At 38.0% G+C, this 24,246-nt stretch overlaps 3 protein-coding genes across 5 annotated transcripts; all 3 read right to left on the bottom strand.

The window, feature by feature from the left end:
- Positions 1-3,537: 3,537 nt before the first annotated feature.
- Positions 3,538-7,959, bottom strand: LOC121784864 (receptor-like protein kinase THESEUS 1). Of its 3 annotated transcripts, XM_042183121.1 has the most exons (5): positions 7,589-7,959; positions 4,844-7,423; positions 4,729-4,772; positions 4,033-4,250; positions 3,538-3,965 (listed from the first exon to the last, which is right to left on the bottom strand). In XM_042183121.1, the coding sequence occupies exons 2-3, from the start codon at positions 7,324-7,326 to the stop codon at positions 4,739-4,741; spliced, it is 2,517 nt and encodes an 838-aa protein (XP_042039055.1). In that variant the 5' UTR covers positions 7,327-7,423; positions 7,589-7,959; the 3' UTR covers positions 3,538-3,965; positions 4,033-4,250; positions 4,729-4,738. The 3 variants fall into 3 exon arrangements, with proteins under 3 accessions (XP_042039055.1, XP_042039056.1, XP_042039054.1); XM_042183122.1 differs by having other exon boundaries at positions 4,033-4,772; positions 4,844-7,459; XM_042183120.1 differs by having other exon boundaries at positions 4,033-4,772.
- Positions 3,676-4,213, bottom strand: LOC121784288 (phytohormone-binding protein-like). Its single transcript, XM_042182452.1, has 2 exons — positions 4,033-4,213; positions 3,676-3,965 (listed from the first exon to the last, which is right to left on the bottom strand). Exons 1-2 carry the CDS (start codon positions 4,211-4,213, stop codon positions 3,676-3,678), a joined length of 471 nt encoding a protein of 156 aa, XP_042038386.1.
- Positions 7,960-19,234: 11,275 nt separating the features above from the next.
- Positions 19,235-21,074, bottom strand: LOC121783701. The gene is made up of 2 exons (XM_042181848.1): positions 20,299-21,074; positions 19,235-19,746 (listed from the first exon to the last, which is right to left on the bottom strand). Exons 1-2 carry the CDS (start codon positions 20,934-20,936, stop codon positions 19,359-19,361), a joined length of 1,026 nt encoding a protein of 341 aa, XP_042037782.1. The 5' UTR covers positions 20,937-21,074; the 3' UTR covers positions 19,235-19,358.
- Between the last annotated feature and the right edge of the window lie 3,172 nt (positions 21,075-24,246).

The raw sequence follows: 24,246 nt of genomic DNA, 5'->3' as shown, positions 1-24,246 counted from the left end.
AAGCTGGTGGTCTATATCTTGTCAGTGGGCAAGGCCGCAAGGGGTTGAATAACACTAGGCACAATTTATTTAAATATTATATATGTGAAAATCGGTTCAAGGCGGTTCACAGTTCATGGATAGAGATGTCAAATGGGCCGGGCCGATCCAACCCAACCTAGCCCAAGCTTGGCATAGGCCGGCCCAGGCCCGGCCCACCAATGAAATGGAGCGGGCTTGGGCTGGGCTGAGTATATTAATCGGGCTCCTATTGGGCCTTTTCACAAACCCAGGACCGGCTCGAGCCAGGCCCACTCGAAGCTCGGCTCAGGCCCAGGACCGGCCCAGGCCCAGCAGAATCTCAATTATGTACTTAGCATTACTATATTCTTAATCAATCTAAATAAAAACTTACAATAAATTTAATTTCTATAATTATAGAGATTAATTTTTAACTAATTCTCTCTTTTAAAAATAGTATTTCTATATTCTAAAATTAATTGTGTTATAATTACTTATTGCATATAGAGATAGATAAGTTGTTATTGATTTATATAAATAGTTCTATAAATATAGTGATGGATTAATTACTTATGTGTATGTATTATGCATATATGTATTATTCCTAAGCTTACGTAGGGGTGGCACGGTATGGTATACCGCACCGAAAATGTCATACCGCATACCGTACCGCAAATTGCGGTATGAGAAAATGTCATACCTATACCTTACCGAATTTTTCGGTATACCGCATTGCGGTATACCGAAAATTCGGTATGTCAATATTTGAAAACCTTTACCTTACCGACATTGCGGTATACCGTACCGTGTTGCGGTATACCGCGGTATACCGCAAATCATACTTGTTTGATTTATAAATAATAAATATATTAAATATTATAATTTTATAAATAATAAATATATTAAATATATATATAATTATTAACGGTATATACCGCAAAATTACGGTATATACCGTAATTGCGGTATAATGCGGTATGATGCGGTATACCGCGGTATATGCAAAATTCATACATTTGCCATACCTTAATCTAACGGTAAGGTATCATACCGTACCGAAAGATGCGGTATACCGAAAATGCGGTATTTTCGGTATTTTTTCGGTACGGTAAGTGCGGTATTTCAGTATTTCGGTATATTTTGCCAGCCCTAAGCTTACGTGTGTATATATGTATATGATTATGGAGATTGAAAATTATTTCATACATATTCATTTCTAATATATCACTAGATAATTGTAGATTATAATAATAATTATTATGCAAAAACATTCAATTACTCAATCAAAATTAAAACTTATAATAAATTTGATTTCCATAATTTCATTTGATTTGCATGATTATAGATTTATAGATATCAATCATTAATTGATTTGCATGATTATAGAAACCAATCATTAATTGATTTGCATAAGTATAGATATTAGTTGTTGACTGATTTATTTCTATTAAAAAGTGTTCCATAATTATAGGATATCATAATTCTTAATCTTGTGGAATTATACTATGTGTGAGTAATTTAATGATACACAAATTTGTAAATATTTGGATATGAAATTATATAAATGTCATTTGTTTTATTTGTACATATAGTGCCATGATATATTTTTTTTAATTTGGCCTGGCCCGGCACAGCCCAGCCCACTTAGCAATTGGGCTCGGGCTATGTTCATTATATAAACAAAAACCCAGACCCGGCCCGGCCCGCCACCGGCATGGACCTGAGCTGGGCTGGGCCTAAATCTCGCCGGGCCTCACCGGATCGAGACGGGTCGGGCCGGCCCAGCCCACTTGACACCTCTATTCATGTAAAAATTGACCGATTTTGCCAGTTCAAAACGTCAATTATATAGACCATGTTTAACAACAACCATCCCACCCAACCTAACCCAACCAATCACTTTTTCAATACTAAATTATTTTTTTTTATCTTTTTAACATCATCAATATTCATCTAACCCAACCATACATTTTTTGATGATTTATCAATGACCACCCAACCACACGATTCTATACTCCCTCTGTATCATTCAAAATGAAACATTTTCCTTTTTGAATTGTCACATTAAAAAAAAATGTTTTCTATAATGGAAACAACTCTATCTCTACTTTTTTTTATCTCTCTTAATTTACTCTCTCTTCATTAACTCACAAAACAACACTACATAAAATCTCGTGACGATTCTCAAATATTTCATATTTAATGGGACGAAGGAGTATTTATTTTTATTATTATTATTATTTCAAATATTATATTATTGCAAAAAAATACAATAAATGACAAACTAAGGATACTTAAAAAATAAGAAATTGTATCAAAGAAGTAGAATAATATGTAGAGAAAAGAAAGAGTTTTTTTTTCAAAACTATAGCAAATGTTGTATAAATATGATAAATTATGAATTTTGATAAAACTTTTAATATAATATATAAAAAATATTTAAATTTTAAACATAATATCCATCAACAAATAAAATTATGCCAAATTGCATAATTTCGTTGGTTGATAAAATAAAAAGAATGTAGACCTTCGATGGTCTTCTTCAAATAGACCACGGGTTAAGAAGATAAAGAGCCACATATTTTATTTTATTTACTTTTCGAAATGCAAAGATGACATGACACCAACCAGGTCGCTGATATAGTCTTAGGGTGCGAACCGAGTTGATCAAATCGGTGGTCTGATTCAATTCCAAACATTGGTGTTAAGACAACATAAAATGTGAGCTAAAAATAATGACAATGAAAATGCAACTACTGAGAACCTACATCTTTACCTATAAAGTAAAGTGTTTTATTACTGGACTATTGCTACTTAGTCCCTCAGTCCATTAAAAATGAAACGTTTTTCTTTTTGGGATGCCTCATTAAAAATGAAACGTTTACTAAAATGAAAACAACACTTTCTCTATTTTTTTCTCTCTTACTTCACTCTTTCTTCATTAACTCAAAACAACACTGCATAAAATCTTGTGCTGGAAACCAAATGTTTCATATATATTGGGACGAAGGGAGTATTTGTTGTAGGCAAAGCTCATTATATTACTCTCTACATCTCTTTACAATAAAGACTTTAGGACGAAAAGAGTTTTAATGCAAAATTAGTAAAATATGAAAGACGAAGATACAAGTAGTGTTATTGGATAATGGAATCCATCTTATCACTAGTGTAATGTGTGGTGAAAAAATTTTCAAAATAAAAAATGAACTAATTTATAGGAATAGTAAAATGAGACTATTTTTGGGAAGGAAGAAAGTATTATATTATAGTTTGGGGTTATACACCCCTTTTTATATATTTTTATATTAATAAGTGAATAGAAAATTAATGGTCCATCACGGTGGATTCGATCTGAAACCTTCGGTCTAACATCAACCACTATGTAGTAAGTAAATGGTTTCATCATTAAATGAATAAGAATGTAAATATTATTTTATTTACTTGATATACTTATTTTTATATTTAATTTTTGTATTCTGTTTTTATATCAGCAGTTCGATATTTTGTTAAATTGTTCATCTTTAATGGAGTACAAAATTGAAAAATTGTGAAACCGTCTAAACGCATGTTTCCGATTTAATAACAATAATATGAGCGATCATGCATAATAAATCACATAATAGGAAAGCAGCTGATGCAACTTATTTATGAGCCTACATACTAAAAAGAAGCTCACTAATTTGATTCTTGCTTCAGCAGAAAGGCTTCGAGTTCCTTGATGAATGCAATTCCAGTCGTCACCGTTTCCCCTGGAGGCGCATTCGTCTCTTGGCGTTCAGTCTCATAATCGACCGTGGCATCAACTAGAGTTTCCGAATCACCAGTTGCAGTGAGCTGGAACGTGTTTTTGTAGTAGGTGAAGCCTAGACCAAGGCGACCCCCCTCGATCACTTGCAGCCCAATCCGATGCACACTCTCATCGAGTTCCACTATTTCTTCCTTCTGGTAGCTCATATTTGGCACACCTAAAAACATCCTGTTCAGCTCCTTAAAACAAATAAAGATTCAATTTTTTTCTAGTATGTAACTCACCAGTGCCAAATTTGAAGTGATAAACAGTGCCCAGGCGGCCGTCTCCCTGCAACATCTCGCCCTCCATCACTAAATTGGGGATGAGAATCGGAAGAAGAGCGCTCAGGTCGTTCACCAGAGCCCCCCATAGGAGATCAATTCCCACACAAACCTTAACTTGCCCTTTTTCTTCCCTTTTCATTGCCCCTTTTTTTCTTCTAACAAAGGCTTTGTTGACCCTTGGCAGATATAAACAAGAGAAAAGCATCTTTATGTCTGAGAAGATGCCTATTGTCTTGTCTGAACTACAGACTATTGGTGGATTTTTTCCTTTTTTATAGCTTTTCACTATTGAATATATAATGCTAGAGTCCAAGTGGGAGAAACTCCAAATTACATAAATCCAGCTCTTTTACTTATATTTAATTTTTATCAGTGTCTTCAAAAGTTTATGATTTATACTAATTCATTTAAACAACAAACAAAAGGGGGCATTTCTGCAGAACTTACAATATGATTGTAGAAACAAATGGATTAATCCAATTAAATATAGGGATACATTTCATTGGGATATATGCAAGAGCAACATGGATTTGCTTTGCTTTGCTTTGCCCCCACCAAACTATAGTTTATATACTATACATACACTCATGTTTGTATTTGTAATATTAGGGGAAAATATGAAAATTCAAACAATAGAATGAATAGCAAAATCACCTTTGTATACTCAGTCATGTAAAATCTGTAGCTCATCATTGAATCTGAAAGTTGAGTCCAGTCAAAACGACTGATCACAGAAATGCAAACCAAATCGAGATTTTCCATTGTTCACCTGCCACGAGGATTCACTAGCTGAGAGAAAACCGCACTGGTGGCTGCATCGTCGTCTGTTCCTGAGTTAACTCCATCTATCATGCTCACGCTGTTGTCAAATGGCTCCAGCGGCGTTAAGGCAATGCCAGGGATATGGTTTGTGCTATTATCATCCGGCTCCATGAGGGCGGATGTCGTCTCCTCCAGCTGGAGAGCATACTCCAAGTTCCACAAAACATCTCCCATGGAAGGCCTATCGACACCGTGCTCAGCCAGGCATTTTTCTGCCGTCTCACCGAATTTCTTGAGAGAAGCACTGTTTACCTTCCCTACAAGATTCTTGTCCATGATATGGTCCAGCATTCCCTTCTTTTGCCAGGTCATCGCCCACTCGGCAATATTCACTTGCTCTCGAGGGAGAACCGGGTTGAGGGCTGGCCTCGTGCAAAGCACCTCCATGAGAACCACACCAAATGAGTAGACATCTGATTTCTCAGTCAGCTGTTGCCTTCTGAAGTACTCGGGATCAAGGTATCCAAAGCTACCTTTGACAGCTGTGCTCACGTGTGTCTGATCAATGGCTGGTCCGGCTTTAGACAGACCAAAATCGGCCACCTTGGCAACAAAATTCTCATCTAGGAGTATATTGGTTGTTTTCACATCTCGATGGATGATGCTCTGTGCAGCTCCGGTGTGGAGGTAATGAAGCCCCCTAGCTGCACCTATGCATATCTCCAGCCGCAATTTCCAGGAAAGGGGTGGAAGATCTGTCCCATAGAGATGGCTCCGGAGAGGCCCATTAGCCATGTATTCATACACTAAAATCATCTCAGACTGCTCATCGCAGTAGCCAATAAGTGACACAAGGTGACGATGGCGGAGTTTGGACAACATTTCAATCTCAGTTCGAAATTCAGCAATGCCTTGCTCGGATCTCGGATTCCCTCTCTTGACAGCCACCCTAGTTCCATCCTCTAGAGTTCCTTTGTACACCCTACCAAAACCACCAACACCGAGTAGCATGCCTTCATCAAATTTATTAGTTGCATCCATTATTTCTTGAAACGTGAAGAACCGGCCAAGATTGGAAGAACCTAACGAGATGCAACTGGCTGTACCACTCTTCTGAGAAACAGTGGACATTTTTGTCATAGTCAAAGAGTTTCCATACAACGGCAGAGGAAGCCAAGAACTTCCTTGGTTGGCTTCCTTCGACCTACGAGCCACCAAGCAGAAGTAACACAATCCACAAAGGAGCAATGCAACCACAGCACCAACCACAGAGCCGATTATGGTACCGGTTTTATGCTTTTTGGGAGGCAGCACAAGGAGAGTTTCCACGGGCAAGCTTCCAGTTAAGCTTTTGGCATCATTGCTAATCTTCATGATTTCAAGACCATTCAATATGGCATTTGGGAAATCAGCATTAACGTCAGGACCAACGCTTACTGTGAGAGTATCCGAATCTGCAGGAACTTTGGAGACAAAATCTGTGTAATATGGCACATCCAAGTTTCCAGCTTTATTCGATAGATCCAGACTCCCAACAGCAATATCAGTATTGATGTATAGGTTAAATATCAGACTATTCAGAGATTTGCTCACAATATCACAGAAATGCACCCGCAAGAAATACGAGAAACTGGGATCAACTTGGACGACCCAAGTGATGTTAAAGTTCACATTAGACACACTAGCATCTCCCATGGTCTGAGCAGTAGCATAGACATAATTAGGAGCTATCTCAGGTGCAACAGCATCACCATATTTTATATTCAAAGGGCTGACAGAGACGTTAGACGCAGAGCTGTTCACATGGAGATACTTGGCATCATTCTCCCAAGTCCTACTCAAAGTGTCGTTCTCAGCAGTAATAAGAGGACCGCCCATATTCAGACGATAGATGGTTTCCAGAGCCAGCCCGGAAAGGCCGTCAAACTGACCATGTGGTGACACAATAGATGCCTGGTCAGGAATCAAGCTGTCCGGGGCAGACACTACTTCAATGGCATTCACAAAGGCCACAGAGCCATTGGCAGGAATGAATGTAACCAACAAGCTGTTCGAAGTGACACTGACTGAGTACTCTTTGAAGAGATACGAGCCCTTGTAAGTGTCGAAACTGAAGTTGTGCAAAAGCACAAAATCCTCGGTCACAACAGTGATGGAAGAAGAAGTCAGATTCTGGCCCGAGAGAGGGTGGAAGTGGAGGCGAACCCAATGCCGACCCTGTCGCTTAATATCAAATCTGTACGACGCCGTGCTCCTGAAGACTCGGGCTGACTGGTAAAGAGGGAAAGGGGCGGTGGAGTTGGAGGCGGCAACATAAGAATCCCCACGGCTTTTCAAAGAAAATGAGGAATCAGGAACATATGTTTGGCCAAGAAACATCACGTTTTGTGAAGATCCACAGGCAAGCAAGTAGTTATTAGCAGGTGTGAATGCAGCCATAGACACACTACTAGCAGCAATGCAGAGCAAGAACACAGCTACAATATCCATAGCTTCCCACCACTCCAAACAGATTTTTCAATCAAGATTGGAACTTTAGCAATCCCACAACTTCCCACAGCCAAAATTGATGCAAACAATGCAGTACCTAATAATTCCCAGATCTATTCAGCCCATATAATAGCTGAAAAACAAATTGCATAGCAAAGAACAGAAAACCAATGTAGGAACACATGATTTCAAAAGAAATGCACACAATTCTTGCTCAAATGACGAATCTTGCAGAGTAAAAAGACGAAATCAACGGAATTACCTCTCTCAACGGAGCTAAAAAGGTGTTCCAATGAAGAGGAGTATAGTTAAACTGGGAAAATTGGACAGATTTTGAAGCAGTGAGTGGTGGTTCTTTCTGGTGCGAAATGCACCAGCTCTTTCCAGGCTGTTGATTAGGCTGTCAATTTACAGAGGGAAAAAGAGAAGTTTAAAAATAATGGATTAATTATTTTAGGCCATACAAAAGAAATGGAGCTTGAGTTAAATCATTCTCTGCAACTGCAATTTGCAAACAGCTGTTGTCAATATATAATAGATAACATTAACATGGGCGTGTTTTCTGCACTCTGGACTCTTGCCTCTCAGAATAATGTGCGTGCCGTGCGTGCGTGTGTGAAGCGGAGAGAGGAAGAGAACTGGGAATTATTGCAAGCTCTGCTAGAAAAAAAAAATATATATATATCAAAAATTTTGTGGTTGTAATTTAAGTTTCTTATATTTTCAACATTAAATGGTTATTTTGATTTAAATTTCTTGTATTTTTGGTGAGAGAATCCCTAAATATGGCCATTTGTTGTATTTGAGTGAATTACGAAAATTGTTTTGGATAAATGATTAATTTTGTCTATTATTTAGTGTTATTCAAAAGAAAATTGTTTGGATAAATTGTTGATTTTGTGTATTAGAATATTAATATGGCAACCGAACTTGCATATCAATTTCATGGCAATGGTATTTAGAAAAATTGTAAGTTTGCTCAATTTTATCTCATAATTTTTGGACATTTACTTGATTATGTTGTAGGATATTGTTCTAATTATTTTTTATAGGACAAAATCGAGTAAATATCCTAAGGTACAAATCCGAGTAAACTAACGGTTTGCAAATAACATCTCATACAACATCGACATGTAAGTTCAACTATCATGTCAATAAGTGATTGCCACAAAAAAATTGTGGGACATTTTTATTCCCGAAAATGAACAATTATACTAAATGGTGAATGGTATTTTAGAGTAAACGCCTCAAACGATAGAACAAAATCAACTATTTACTCAATAGTTTCTGTATGATTAGATTCTCACTTTCTAGGCACAGGATGTTGCTAAGTTAACATCAATCATGCCACATGTGTTGCTTAGCAAATTAACAAAATAAATCACGATAGATGGTCAAAATATGGTGATTATGATCCGTCCAACACTTTTCAAAATCTGAAAAATAAATCACAATGTTTGATACCATTGTGCAATTATCCCATATTTCTCTTTTCCGGCGAATTACTAATTGATGTGGCATCCGGTTAAAACACATTGCTACAATGTCATTTCGAACTTAATTAGACGTTCTCATTTTGCCAAAGCGATTTGTCCACGTATTTGGAACCAACTATCACGACAACATATAATTTGCCTAAAGAGGGGAAGGATGAGATAGTTGTAAAAATCTCAAACTTTGTAATTTATTTTTCAGATTTTGAAAAGTGTAAGACGACCAGAATTTGATATTTTTGTAAATTATGTGACAATTTTTTCCTGATCTGCAATGGCTTTTTCATGATTTTCAACCTGTTATGATTTGAACCGTTCGTCCTTGAGCTAAACTACGAAAATAACAAAGTTATAATGCTATAATTTGAACCATTCATCCTTTGAATAATTCATATACAATACACATATTGCACGTGATATGTGGTGTTTATAAGAAACACACTATATACGAGAGATACCATCATAACTTATACACGCGGTATGCTTATATCATTATAAGCTATTCATTAACAACCAAACGATTATTAACGCAATTTACGCACTGACGTTGTACTAAAATTTAATCAACATGGATGACATTAAAGACCTCAATTATTTGACCAAATCCTGCCTAAAATTATTACCGCAATTAACGCTCTTCTTTTGATTTTTTTTCTCCATTTTATTCTCTGTGCATTTAAAATTTCTCGTGGAACAAGCTGTATGATTTATGATTTCTTAAACAGCAGTATTCAGTCCAACTATTCATTTAGCAGAATCATGTCAATCGGACCACTCCAGCAAGGTTCGGGTAAATTCTATTCAAATTGCGGACTAATCGAGTTATATTTTATCGGGTCATAAATATTTAATCATGATTTTAAAAGTTCGGGTTTCAAGCTAGTCCAGTAAACTAATCGGACGACTACTGATAAAATTAATAAAAGATCAGTCCAATACATAATGATGAAAATGAATTATATTTATAGGTTGTAAAACAGTTCATTATGATAATTTTGAGATACATACTTAAAATCAAATATGATTAAATACTAATTTAAGATTTATATAAATAAAATAAAATATAAAAACATTTTGAAAAATTTAAAGCATATTTTAGAAATTAAAATATTTGATAGATTGAATTTGAATTTTCTAACTTATTTATCTATTATTTCCTTTGTCCTTGAAAAGTATAAACTATTTCCTTATTAGTCCGTCCCTGAAAAGCACTCTCTTCGTCCTGTAAATTTTGTCTCATTTTTCCATTTCTGTCTGTCCCATAAAATTTGTCACATTTTACTTTTTACCATTTTTAGTAGTGGACCTCATATTCCACTAACTCAATCCCACTCACATTTTATTATAAATCTAATACTATATAAAAATATGATCCACTTTCCACTAACTTTTTCAACTCAATTTTCATTAAATTTATTAACACACGTGTCTGGTCAAAGTATAACAAAATTTTTGGGACGAGGCTAAATTTATGAGACGCTGTCCGCCGCTGGCACGACGCTGCTCGATGCATCGAGCACGTCGGTGCCAGCGAGCAGGCGACGTGGCGCGTTCTGATTGGCCAACGGCATATCTGTTGGAAAATATTTTTTTTATTTTTTTTTAAAAAATCGTAAATAATACAAAAATATATATTTTTTCACAATCCCAAAAAAATGGCCATTTTTTGCCCATTTTTCTGTATTTTTTTAATTTTCCCCCAAAATCATCTATAAATACACACATTCATAATCCATTTTTCATCTCTCATTCATCTCTCATTCATATTTTTCATACAACTTATCTACATATTCATCTCTCACTCAAAACCTCAAATGGATTTCACACATCTCATTGCGGAAGCGGAGCGCGAAGAACAAGAATACTACGAACAACATCGTGCCGCTTATGAAGCATATGTCACAGCGAATACCCCCACCCCTTCTCCTCAACCAACTAGATCAACTCGCCGCTACATTCATCGTGACCGGGAGGGAGCCGACGAAAGGCTCTATTTTTCACCCCTCATCAATGATGTGTTGAATGGTGAAGCACCGGCGATCGACTTTACCGTCAACGGAAATGTATACCACATGGGTTACTATCTCGCCGATGGTATCTACCCAAGGTGGTCGACTTTCGTGAAGACGCTCAGCAACCAGCAAGACTCGAGACGGTTTTTTTTTGTGCAACGTCAAGAGTCCGCGCGGAAAGACGTCGAAAGAGCCTTTGGGGTTCTTCAAGCCCGATTCAACATTGTGAAGGCCCCATCTCGGCTGTGGTACGTGAAAAATATCGCCGACGTCATGTACACGTGTATTATCTTACACAACATGATTATAGCCGACGAAGGACCGAGGGCGGCTAGCTTTTACGACGAAGATGAAGCCGGAAGCTCAAGCGCGAGGTCTCCCCCACGCCGAGGTGTGCATACGACGGTGGGTAAAAGGATCGAAACAAGGCACACAATGCGCGATACCCGAACCCACGTTGAGCTACAAGAAGACCTAATCAAACACATTTGAGTGAAATTCGGCCACGAGTAGTGGTTTTTTGATTTTAGGAGTTGAATTATGTATTTTTTATTGATTAGGAGTTTAATTATGTATTTTTTATTTTTTATGATTTTAATTATGTAATTTTTATTTTTTAGGATTTTAATTATGTAAATTTTAATTTTTAATGTATTTTGTAATATTATTCCGGGTATTTTTAATGTATTTTAATTTTGTGGAACTGTTTTTATTTAAATTGAATAATGTAATGGTGGGACCCTTGTGCTCGTTCTTGCGGAAGAGCACGGATGTGGGTGTTGTGCTCTTGCCTAAGAGCAGGCAGAAAAAGTGGGTCGGGCCCACATCCGTGCTCGTTGGCAAGAGCACGGATGTGGATGCTCTAACACATTACTCTTATACTTCATTTTATTTACAACTTATATCATTACACTACACTACTAATGATGTGGAACCCATTCTTCACTAACACTACTTGCACTATCATTTATTTTTCCTTCTTACATTACCAATTATTCTTTAAAACTCGTCCCGAACCAAATGTTTATACTTTTGATGGACGAATATAGTATCATATTAATAAAAATCTAACTTATATTTATGTTAACTCGAAAATTGAAGGTTATTTTTGTATAGTTATTTATGTTAGGTTTGGTACACAGAAAAACATGTTTCGAGCACGAATAAAATCTTGCTTGTATACAAAAATTCTAGAATCCACTATTAACCTAATTCAATATTATTCTAGCAGTTTCGCACGAATAGAATCAATATGATTATTACATTGTGTTTGCTTGTGCATTTATAAGATGTTTTCCAAATATTTAAATGCATAAAAGCAAACAAGTACAAGTCTTTGTTTTAGTAGACCGATTGTGGGTGTCATTCACTTTAAGATAACACGGGCAGTTCTGAACAAAGGAAAAACAGTATTTCACAACACAAATATGCTTTGGCTACCCATCTAATGGCTACAATGTCAGTCCGTATATTTCTAAGCCTTACTAAAATAAGATGACATCGTTGTGGTATTGCATTGAATGGATCTAATAGCAAGACAAGCGCCACATCTCTCTACAGTAGGCGACGTGAATTCTGGTGGGAAATGCGAGACGGAGGCACGCGCAGATGGATCAAGCTATATGGAAGATAACTGAACCGAGTGGATCAGTTAGCAAATGTCGTTGCCACTTGATCAAGGAGTTCTCTCTCGTTCCCACCGCAAATATGTTTTCATAACTCCCAAATTTGTACTACTTTAACAGTAAAGCGGCAAGTTCGGGGTCAATCCCACAGAGAAACCGGTGTGTTGAGTATGTGAGTAGTGAACAGGGGTCGGCTCTTGCCACGCTTTAAATTGGGAGTTTTTAAGCTACTGGATTACGCTAGGCAGAATATAGACTATCTACTTGATCAAGTAACTCATCATGCTGGAAAACAACTGACTGATCAAGTAAGCGATAATCTCAAATAAAAGATTTAACTACCTAAACATGCTTCGGAACTACAAACCACTTTTTCATTCAACATAGTTAAACACAGGATCGAAGATTTTAAAGTTAAAGCTAAACTGGAACAGTAGACAAGATGCCGAAAACAAGATAACTACGGTTTTATAAAAGATTCCAAACACAAAACTGGAGCGTGCGGAATACAAGCAAGATCCTTTAACTACGAAGAAACACGGAATTAAACTTAAACAACTAAAATTAGAAAGTAAGAAAGCGAGTAAAGCTGAGAAGCTCTCGGTCAGAACTTAAGATAACGCCGGACAAATATTGATTTCTCTGTCGCGCTCCCTTCGGCCGCTCTCTTCTAACTAACCATTGCTATTATCTAACTAAGCTATCTTTGGAACTGGAAACTGAACTAGAAACGGAAAAGAAAACATAAAAAGGAAAATGATAAGGAAGATTATGTCTCACTAATTATGGTGGCACATCCTCTATTTATAAGCTCGCCGCAACGACCTCCAGCTAGATAACGATTTCGGCAGAGAATATTCGCTCACGCTAGGATCACGCACCTCATCAATTGACACGTGCCCTTTCTTCTAGAACTCCGTACTTGATAACTGATTGATGATCCTATCCAACGCATCAGCTACACGTGTTTCTTTTCTAGAATGTCGTCCTTGATAACCGATTGAAGATCGCCATCCAGCGCATCAGCCTCACGTGTCTTTCTTCTAGACTACAGTGGTCCCCGCCTAACTGCTTGAGCACCCCCTTGATCATTCCACCCGATTTTTAGCCTTTTTCGCCTTTTGTACCAACTTGATCAGCTTGGCCTTGTTGCCCTTGCTCAAGCGGCATTCCTGCACAATTAACACTCTCTTTGCGCGATAAACTGATCAAGTAGCATACATTCTACCCCTAAACCGCTGCATGAAATAGGACTTATCAAACTGCTCACACTTAAAACATACTTGTCCCCTAGTATAAGGAAAAAGAAAAAAAGATAAGGTAAATTTCAGGCACGGTTTACTCATTCCAAGAAAGTAAAAGAAGACGAAAAGAAAAATAAGACTCAAAATAAAAATACATATTCACATAGATGCATAAAACCGAATAAACTTCCAACAATCATACCCGAGGTCGAGGTCAATCTATTTGCCAGCAGCTTATGTTTCTTCCCTATCGCGTTCACTTGATCAAGGTGTCAGTTTGTCAAGATTGCTCAATTTAAACCAACTTTTGGATTCACTTAGTCACTCATTTCTCACCAGAGATGTTAGGACTGTTCACTCGGTAATTGCCTCAAGTTTAATACCTCGAATCGGACTGCACAAGATAGTTCCTTAAGGTCTTTGTTTTGGTTTTAATGGGGCTTAAGGGGAGTAATGTGTTAGGGTAGGGTCCTAGGGGTTCTAAGTTAAAAATATAAACTGTAAAAAGGAAAACACATGAGTCAAGAGACCAAAGATCTGAACAAACTTGCTGGATCAGGCTGAGTAATTACTTTGCCACTGGATATCTCACTTGGTCAAGTTATGACCTTTAGCCTTTAATTTTTGGCTTATTCCCTAACTTTCGACTTACTGGATCAGGTTACAACTTTTTGCTGCCCTCTTTTCTCAAACTTTTCTCAACTTCTTTCAAAAATTTTTTTTTCCGACTTGATTTCTGCCTTGATCAACCTGATTGACTAACTTGCTCAACCCGACTACCCTTTCGACTTATTCTATAGCTATCCCTTTTCATTTAGAAATAATTCATTTCTTGACCCCTTTTCCTCACGTGTTTGTAAAAATGTATAAAGATGTGGGTTTCGGTTTCAAAAGACAGGTAAGAGTGTATATGGGCTCAACGTGGTTAACTAGGGGGTGCCTTATTTGATGAGGCGGGTTCATGAAACAAAGGAAGAAAAGGCTCAAATGGTTAAGTCTTAATGCCTTTAGTCCTTACTACCTGTGCAATTTTCATCTAAATATTAAAAAGTAGCCTCTCGTATTTTTTCTTTGTAAAAACAGTAGAAAGTGTTCTACTTTGGCTTATAACTCACATATAGAGAGGCTTTACAGAAGGTTTTTAAATTGAGCATTTCCATCATACCTGCGTCGTTCAAACTGATCAAGTTTAGCAATCAAGTTTCTACATGTAAACATACTAAGTCCTTTTTCTTAGGGTTCAGGTATAGACGTTGGGGACACTGCAGGTGGGCTGGGGCTCTGGTACACCTTCCCTGACCTCAGGGAGACTTTGCTAATGTTCTCACGCCCAGGCTGCTGCACTGTGGCAGGGATCTTTCCTTCGTTTCCTCTCAGCTCTCCCAGCGACATTGCAACTTGAGACAGTTGCTTCGTAAGCATGTCCAGTGCTGCCCTTTGCTCTTTCTGGGCCTCTTGAATTTCTCGCATCGCATCATTAGGATGGTCCTGTACTATCATTTCTCATTTACCTTTGTTGGGGTGTTGGTTGTATCTTTGATTCGATTACTCCCCACCGTGGTTCAGCTGAGTGTAGTCGGACGACCCATAGTGGTCTGGCTGGTACTGTGGCTGGTTGTGCTGTTGGGTGCCTCTTTGAGGTGGCGGGACATAACTCACCACCTGGTTGTTCGGTTGTTTCCCCTGGTTGCTTGATTGGGGGCCCTGATGTCTGTAGCCCCAATTTCCTTCCTCCTATCTGCTTGACCAATTGGGCTGTCCTCCACTAAACCAGTTCCCTTGACGCCCGCTTGACCAATTGCCTTGTGGTCCTCCTGACCAGTTTGCCTGACCACCCTGCATTCTATTCTCTCCGTTGTTTGATCTCTCTTGGTCCCGAGCGAGCCAATTGGGCTTCCCCTCGGAGGGTTGTATCTGCTGCGTGGATGATTGAGGCGGTTGGCTTGGGTTCTGGTCACTCCACCTGAAATTGGGATGATCTCTCTAGGGAGCATCCCTCTGCTTTCCATGGATCTAGTTTCCGCTTGTGTTCCAATGGCCGACGGCATTCACCTAAGGTTGCGGTTCCGCTTCGGGAGGGAATTCGCAATAATTGTAGTGGTGCTCTTCCGGTGGTGGCGGCACATATGGCTTCTCCTTGGGTGCAGGCGGCGGAGGTGTTCTGGACTTCTCTACGGCCTCTGGCAGCTTCTTCTCCATTTGCTCGAATCGAGACACCTCTTCTGTATTGGCCGCGGGAGGTCTCGTACGATCTCTTCGCTTTGATTAGCCTCTCCAGAATACTCTTTGCTTGACTGAATGGGGTTTTTGAGAAATCCCCTTGGGCTGCTAGGTTGAGGTCGTTTTTGCTGTCCACCGTAAGTCCGCAATAGAAGGTTGAGTAGATCTCTCACGATCTCCCATCTTATGGTTGGGGCACGCTTGAAGTAGTCCCTGGAATTTGTCCCAGTATTGGACTAGAGGCTCATCATACTCTTGCCTTGCCTTTGTAATCTCCCGTTTCAGGGCACTCGTCTTCGACGCTGGGAAGAAGCCATCTAAGAATATCATACGGAACTCGGCCCATGTCCTGATCGATCCCTCTGGCAACCTCGACAGCCAGACTCCTGCGTCGTCCTTCAAGACGAAGGGTATAGCCTGTAATCATCCGATGTGGATCCAGTCAACACAGGCTGAATATAACAGTATCTGCAAAATTCTTCAATGAAAGCATAAGGACATTCTTTCGAAAGGCCATAGAAATTTGACAACACGACTAGCACCCCTGATTTGATCGCGATTGTTCGCATCCCTGGAGTGATAGCGATAGCATGGGTGGGCTCCTTCTCGTCATGAGCGTGCATGGAGCCAATTCCTGAGTCGTTGTCGACGAGGGCCATCTCTGCTTTTGCTTGCTCAAGTGGTGGTGGCTTTGGTGGTGCGTTCTGTTCTCCTTCTTCCTCGCTGGTTAGCTGTTCTGCAGCTACTGCTTCTAACGCGGCTCTGTATCGAGTGGTAACAACACCAGCTTCATGGACACGCCAATGAGCGTTAGTATCTCTCATAAAAGGAAGAAAAAACAAATTAGAAAAGAAGGAAATAAAACTATTTACACCTATGCACTAAACACATCCATAAAATAACACCATGTTTCCCCGGCAACGGCGCCATTTTGGTGGGAAATGCGAGATGGAGGCACGCGCAGATGGATCAAGCTATATGGAAGATAACTGAACCGAGTGGGTCAGTTAGCAAATGTCGTTGCCACTTGATCAAGGAGTCCTTTCTCGTTCCCACCGCAAATATGTTTTCATAACTCCCAAATTTGTACTACTTTAACAGTAAAGCGGCAAGTTCGGGGTCGATCCCACAGAGAAACCGGTGTGTTGAGTATGTGAGTAGTGAACAGGGGTCGGCTCTTGCCACGCTTTAAATTGGGAGTTTTTAAGCTACTGGATTACGCTAGGCAGAATATAGACTATCTACTTGATCAAGTAACTCATCATGCTGGAAAACAACTGACTGATCAAGTAAGCAATAATCCCAAATAAAAGACTTAAGTACCTAAACATGCTTCGGATCTGCAAACCACTTTTTCATTCAACATAGTTAAACACAGGATCGAAGATTTTAAAGTTAAAGCTAAACTGGAACAGTAGATAAGATGCCGAAAACAAGATAACTACGGTTTTATAAAAGATTCTAAACACAGAACTGGAGCGTGCGGAATACAAGCAAGATCCTTTAACTACGAAGCAACACGGAAGTAGACTTAAACAACTAAAACTGAAAAGTAAGAAAGCGAGTAAAGCCGAGAAGCTCTCGGTCGGAACTTGAGATAACGCCAAACAAATATTGATTTCTCTGTCGCGCTCCCTTCGGTCGCTCTTTTCTAACTAACCATTGCTATTATCTAACTAAGCTATCTTTGGAACTGGAAACTGAACTAGAAACGGAGAAGAAAAGATAAAAAGGAAAATGATAAGGAAGGTTATGTCTCGCTAATTATGGTGGCTCATCCTCTATTTATAAGCTCACCGCAACGACCTCCAGCTAGATAACGATTTCGGCAGAGAATATTCGCTCACGCTAGGATCGCGCACCTCATCAATTGACACGTGCCCCTTCTTCTAGAACGCCGTCCTTGATAACTGATTGATGATCCTATCCAAAGCATCAGCTACACGTGCTTCTCTTCTAGAATGTCGTCCTTGATAACCGATTGATGATCGTCATCCAGCGCATCAGCCTCACTTGTCATTCTTCTAGACTACATTGGTCCCCGACTAACTGCTTGAGCACCCCCTTGATCATTCCACCCGATTTTTGGCATTTTTAGCCTTTTGTACCAACTTGATCAGCTTGGCCTTGTTGCCCTTGGTCAAGCGGCATTCCTGCACAATTAACACTCTCTTTGCGCAATAAACTGATCAAGTAGCATACATTCTACCCCTAAACCGCCGCATGAAATAGGCCTTATCAAATTCTCTTCCCACAATCTGTGCGATTTCTGTCTCCTCTTTATTCTAGTCTTATGTACTATCTCCGTCCCGCATTAATGTCACATTTACTTTTCTATACTCGTTTTGTAAAAATGATAATAAATAGTTAAAGTCGACAAATAGTAAAATAAGAGAGAAAACTTCCTTTCATGTTTTTCCACTTTAACTATTTATTATAATTTTTTTACAAAACGAGTGCAGAAAAGGAAATGTGACAGTTAATGCGGGATGGATGTAGTATTTTGATAAGTGTTGCTCATCTAAAGTGTTCACATAAGATATATTGCATATAGTTTATAATCACAACGCTAGCAGCGGTCATTTGTCCCACGCCGACGACGGCGCCATCGGGAGGAAGAGGCGGCGGTGGCGGATATGGGGAATAAAGAAGTAAACTATGTTTCGGCAGTGTAATCAAGGAGAAAGCTGTTCTTAAGTGAACCGGTCATATAGACGAACCAGGTCAGGTTTCTAAATTAGTGGGCTTGATTAATATTATCGCCATTTAATTATTTCTCTCTTTTCCATGCTTGTTTATTAATAACAAATTCATTATTTCTTATCCCCTCATTTTCACTTTAATAAAAGATAATTTTCTCAGTTATAGAAATTAATTTCATATAGTTCATCCCTTAAAAATAGATAATTATTTTTTATAAATAAATAGAAAGAAAATTGTAGGATTTAAAATCAGAATTTCTTATTCTTCATTATCCGTCGCAACCAAAATAGAAAGGGATAAAAAAATTAAGTAAAAATAAGTGATCCGAAGATATATATTATTAGTGTTTCTTCCCTTAAAATGCTATACATATTCTTGGCCAGTACCTGTCTTAAATATCCAATGATAACATTCATCGATAACCATAGAATATTTTTATTCCAATATAATTAAATTAAATAAAAATATGACATGATATTTCACTTGTGATCATTAAACCAAAAACAAAAAAATACATATAGACTGTGTAATAATGTTATGATCAAGATCAAAATCGTCAATTCATATGAATACTAATAGTATAACATTTCCTTGACCTCTTCACACCAAGATATAGAAGTAACATTTTTATTATATGAAAGAAATTTACAGTCCTCTCTTTCATCTCATCTGGTTTTAGAAGTATAAAATGAGAAAAGCAAGAAAAATACGTATTTTTGTCATAACTAGCTATAATTATAAATTATTAATACTAGAATGGGTATAATTGAATCTCCAATCAAGCCTAACTTCAGCGGAGCCAAGAAAATGGTGAGGTGGCTTACGGAAGGAGACGATGTGGCTGGTGGCCATAAACGCCGTGACTCCCTCCGACACACTTATCTCCTCCATCTTCAGCTCTTTCAGCCTCTGCACGTACTCCTCTGCGTGAACTAGGTCCCACACCACTCCCACTCCTCCCGCCTTCAACACCCGAACCACCTCCCCCACCACCCTCATCCTCTCTGCAGCCGCCGCCGCCGTCTTCTGCCCCAACTCCTTCCCCACCGTGTGCACGAACGCTGCGGATACTACCACGTCGAAGTAGCTGTCGCTGAACGGCAGCGTCCGCGGATCTCCCGCCCTGCATCCACATTTATTTCTCTAATTTTATAAAATGTAATCAAAAGTGATTGAAAAAAAAAAAATTAGTGAAATATAAATCTCATTTTTATAATTTTATAATAAAATGTAAATAGTATCAGTCAGTGCAATGTGCCCTACTTACTATGGTAGGGACGATTGGAGCATTAACGGTTGTGAATATTTTCGATATTGTCATCATTATAAGTCGAGATGGCATACATGGTAGGGGACTAGGGGCATCCAAAGAAAGATGTATATTACTACGAGATACTCCCCCTGTCAGCGAATATAAGTCTCTTATTTCCATTTCGGTATGTCCGGGTATATGAGTTTTCATCCTACTTTTACTATAAATGATATATAGGCACCACGTTTCACTAATTCCACTCACATTTCATTTAAAACTAATATATAATCATATTTCACTTACATTTTCTCATCCATTGTAATCAATATTTTTAAAACTCGAGCCGGAGAGAAATAAGACTCCTATTCGCGAACGGAGAGAGTATAATTAAAAGGACGATCGGTAGAAACTAGAGATACATACCGGCAAGTGACGTATTCCTGGACGCCCTCGAGGCCGGCTGTCCTGAGCGTGTGATTAGGGACGGGAGCGCCGGTTCGGGGCGGGGTGAGGCCGACGACGCTGCCGGAGGATCCGGACTTCTTGAGCTGGAGGGCGACGGCGTTGAGGAGAATGCCGCGACCGCAGCCGAGGTCGAGGGCGTGCCTGACGGACGACCAGTCGGGCACCGAGGAGACGACGCGCTGCGACATCTCCCAGTGGAGTGCCACGGCGGAGTAGAAGAAGTTGGCGGCGGCGAAGAGGAGGCACACGGCGGAGAGAGCCGTGACAGAGCCCGCGAACCCTGCTGCGAAGCGGGCTGCGGCGGGCCCACGGAGCAAGTGGTGGCGCTGGAGGAGCAGGCAGATTGGCTCGAAGTAGAGGAGGAAGACGACGGAGAGGGTGGCGAACCCCGCCGCGTTCATCAGGAGGAAAACCGGCGTCTGCCACTCCTCCACGCCGTAGATCGCGTAGATCTGCGTCCAGTCCCTGCCGCTCTTCCCCATCTCACCACTCAATTTTAGATCTTTACAATCAATAAGAGAGAGAAACCAACAAAAAAAGTTGGCACTGAATTGATGGATTCTTATAGTACTCAAAAGTGTACAATATATATACATGTGTTTTGTAGGTCTATAATAGGAGAAGAAAGGATCTAAGGAGGTTGAGTGAAATGTGTGTTGGACTCAGCTTTGATTTGGTTTTTTTTTCTTCTAACTATACATTGTTGACATCTTCATCTTCTAAATTCTAGCAAAATGTGTAGGAGTTAAGACACCTACTTATGTAATACGCCAACATTACTATAAGTATAATTTATGAATTAGATACTCTTACCGCTAATCAAGGGGCATATCTAGTCAAATGCGGACCGATTCTACTACTTTTAATCTTTAATTGCTTGTTTTTCTTGTGTAAAATAAAAATTAGCTTAATGAGAAGGTGAGCTATCAGATTGGAATGATTCGTTACCAATAAATGGAATGGGTTTTATCCGATGATAAATTTGAAACAATTTATATTATGAACAAATATACAAATATAGTGAAGAAAACGTAAGCATAGTCTCCTTTAACACACATTGAGCATTGTTGTTATAAATTCATAGTATTTAGTTTGATTTTTATATCGATTTGTTCGTTTTCTCTATAAATTTAAATAAACGAGTAAAATAATAAATCAAGCATTAATTTTATGAATTTTTTAAATTTAAATATACCAATTTTATTTTTTTATTATATTAGAATCAAACTAAATATATAAATAAAAATAAACAAGGATAAATGTGCATCAGACAAGAATGGTGCTTACACATATCAGTTACTTACAAAAGGTTGTGATCCGTTGCTAACTTTTCTTAAATTGCTAACTCATCAACGTAGTGTATTAAAAATGTCAACACAATGATAGTGAAATGTCAACATAAACTTACGTTGATATTTTAAAACATTGTGTTGACATTATTATTTAAATGTCAACACCGTTTGTTAAAATGTCAACACAAATATGTGTTGACATTTTAATGTGATCGTGTTGACATTTTTAATAAACTACGTTGATGAGTTAGCAAGTTAGAAATTTAAGAAAAGTTAGCATTATAACGAACCCCTACTTACAAATATATATATTTAAGGTTCTTCTCGCCTAACATCCTTCTTTAAGATAATACACAAATCCGTACCAACTAGGTTGAATTACATTCCTTTTCTGGATATCTCAACTAAGTTGGGTGATTTTTTTTTGGCAAAAGACAAAATATCGATCACTCTAACTTTATTCCCTTTCATAATTCCCTTTCTCTTATCTCTTTTACTTTATTCTCTCTCCTATATTATTTTACCTTTATTTAACCCAGCGAACACAACTTCTTAATCTACGTGCTCAAAAGAAAATGCCTCAATTTAGTTGATACAGAGGAAGTTTATGACTCAATCTGGACCACTAATTTGAAAATGGATGGTCTAGATTCATCCCAAAATATGCTCCCTTCGTCTCCGAAAAATTGACAAATTTGTAGACGGTATGTGTTTTAATGGGCAATTGGTAAAGTAAGAGAGATGGGAAAAGGAAAAAAGAAATAGGAAAAAGGTAGTGAAATGAGTGTTAGTAGATTGTGGGGTCCATTAAATGATGTGTAAGATTATTATTTATTGAAAAACTTTCCGACTTTAACTAATTTTGGGGGACGACCCAAAATAGTATAACTAGTCTATTTTTCGGGGACGAAAGGAGTATTATTCTCTTACTATAATATAATTCTATAATTAAAAAGGGCAATTTAGTCATTCGGTAATTAAAAAGGACGATACAATTTCCCTTTTTTGTATTGAACTCCATATCATTTCCTCTATCGAGGAATATTATTTTTGCTTGTATTTAATATCATTTGTATTGAACCGAACCCCATATCATTTTCTCTATTGAGCAATATCATTCTTACTTGTATTCAGTATCATTTTCTCTATTAACAAATATCATTCTAACTTGTATAATGTATTCATATCATTTCTATCAAACTCAGTGTCATTTTCTCTACTTGATAATATTATTCGTACTCGTATTCAATATCATTTATTATCGAACTTGTTATCATTTTGTATTCAATATCATTTTAACGTCTTTGTATCATTACAAAATGATGCCCTATCTTTGGGTAAAACCTATACATAGTCACTAATACAGTTTTGAAGACTTTCACATTCTCATTGTCTACACTTGTAGATCCTTTGCTCCCACTGTCTAAACAACATTGAAATATGATCACAAACTTTTGAACTTCCCTTGTCCAACATTTTGTTGTAATTCAGAATCCATTGCCTCTTTGTATAAATGATCATTTGAATTAGCGTCTTAAACCATATACTGTTAGTGTATGAAGCTCCCTAATATGATCATTGGTCGCTTATTTAATGCACAACAAGGTTCTACGAAGGACACGGCGGAAAACTTGATATAGATAGATGAATGATGCTACAAATAGATGAAGAAATCGTCAGCTAAGTCATGAATAAAATGATTGATGCCACAAACGATTGTAAAAGTTTGTTTGATAAGTCGGATAAATGTCTCAATAAATTGAAACTCAAGTGAAATAAAACTCATAAAAAGTACTCCGTCCGTCATATAAAGATGTCTCACTTTCCTTTTTAGTTTTACCCGCCAAAGATGTCACATTTTCATTTTTGAAAAAAGTTCCCCCTCACAAAAATATAAATACTATATTTTCTCTTTCCACTTAATACACAAAACAAAACCTCCTAAAATCTCGTGCCGTCCCACAAGTGTGATGATGTGTAATTTTCAAGTCTCAAATTCAGTTCACACAATTAAACTTAATAACACACAAGTCTATAAAATAACTCCAAAATTACAACCTTTCTACAAGAGTACAGATGTAGTTGCAGTAAAAGAGTGTCGATCACATGGAGATGAAAGATTGTTTAAACTTACTAACACATAAAAACATAACAAATGTTTGATTTTTGGTTCAGAAAGATGTTGACAAAATTCAAACAAATGAATAAAATCAGAAAGAATTCACAAACGGAAAGACATGTCACTCCATGTTCTTCATTAGACTTGAATCATTTTACCCCTACATCAAAAACACATATTTTGAGATTAATTAATCAACCTAATCGCATGCACAGAACATGTTTGCGACGTATAGTTGACAGTCAATTGAACACTTGTTCTATGAACTAACTTTCAAAGATATTAAATTCCCGCGGAAGCGCGGGAATAAAAGATTATCTACTATATAAACTTAAGTAGTTGTCGTCAAATTATTCTCTGAGCTACTCAAACATCATGTACTTTATCTCAAATAATCCCCTTGAATATTCTTAAGCCCAACATCATGAGAAAATCTTGTTATGCATTTTTAGTTTTTAGATTCATCTCTTAATGATTGGTCCAACATATACTTTA

Source organism: Salvia splendens, chromosome 21 (assembly GCF_004379255.2).
Source record: "Salvia splendens isolate huo1 chromosome 21, SspV2, whole genome shotgun sequence".
NCBI lineage: Eukaryota > Viridiplantae > Streptophyta > Magnoliopsida > Lamiales > Lamiaceae > Salvia > Salvia splendens.
This window is presented reverse-complemented; position numbering and strand designations above follow the sequence as displayed.

Bases quoted from the DNA above. Each gene is read 5' to 3' on its own strand.
- LOC121784288 (XM_042182452.1), bottom strand. From the start codon at position 4,213: ATGAAAAGGGAAGAAAAAGGGCAAGTTAAGGTTTGTGTGGGAATTGAT. The intron at 3,966-4,032 runs GTGAGTTACATA...GGATGTTTTTAG, and splicing joins TCACTTCAAATTTGGCACTG to GTGTGCCAAATATGAGCTAC.
- LOC121784864 (XM_042183122.1), bottom strand. From the start codon at position 7,326: ATGGATATTGTAGCTGTGTTCTTGCTCTGCATTGCTGCTAGTAGTGTG. The intron at 4,773-4,843 runs GTGAACAATGGA...CTCAACTTTCAG, and splicing joins CTAGTGAATCCTCGTGGCAG to ATTCAATGATGAGCTACAGA.
- LOC121783701 (XM_042181848.1), bottom strand. From the start codon at position 20,936: ATGTATATATATTGTACACTTTTGAGTACTATAAGAATCCATCAATTC. The intron at 19,747-20,298 runs GTATGTATCTCT...ATGTGGATGCAG, and splicing joins CAGGAATACGTCACTTGCCG to GGCGGGAGATCCGCGGACGC.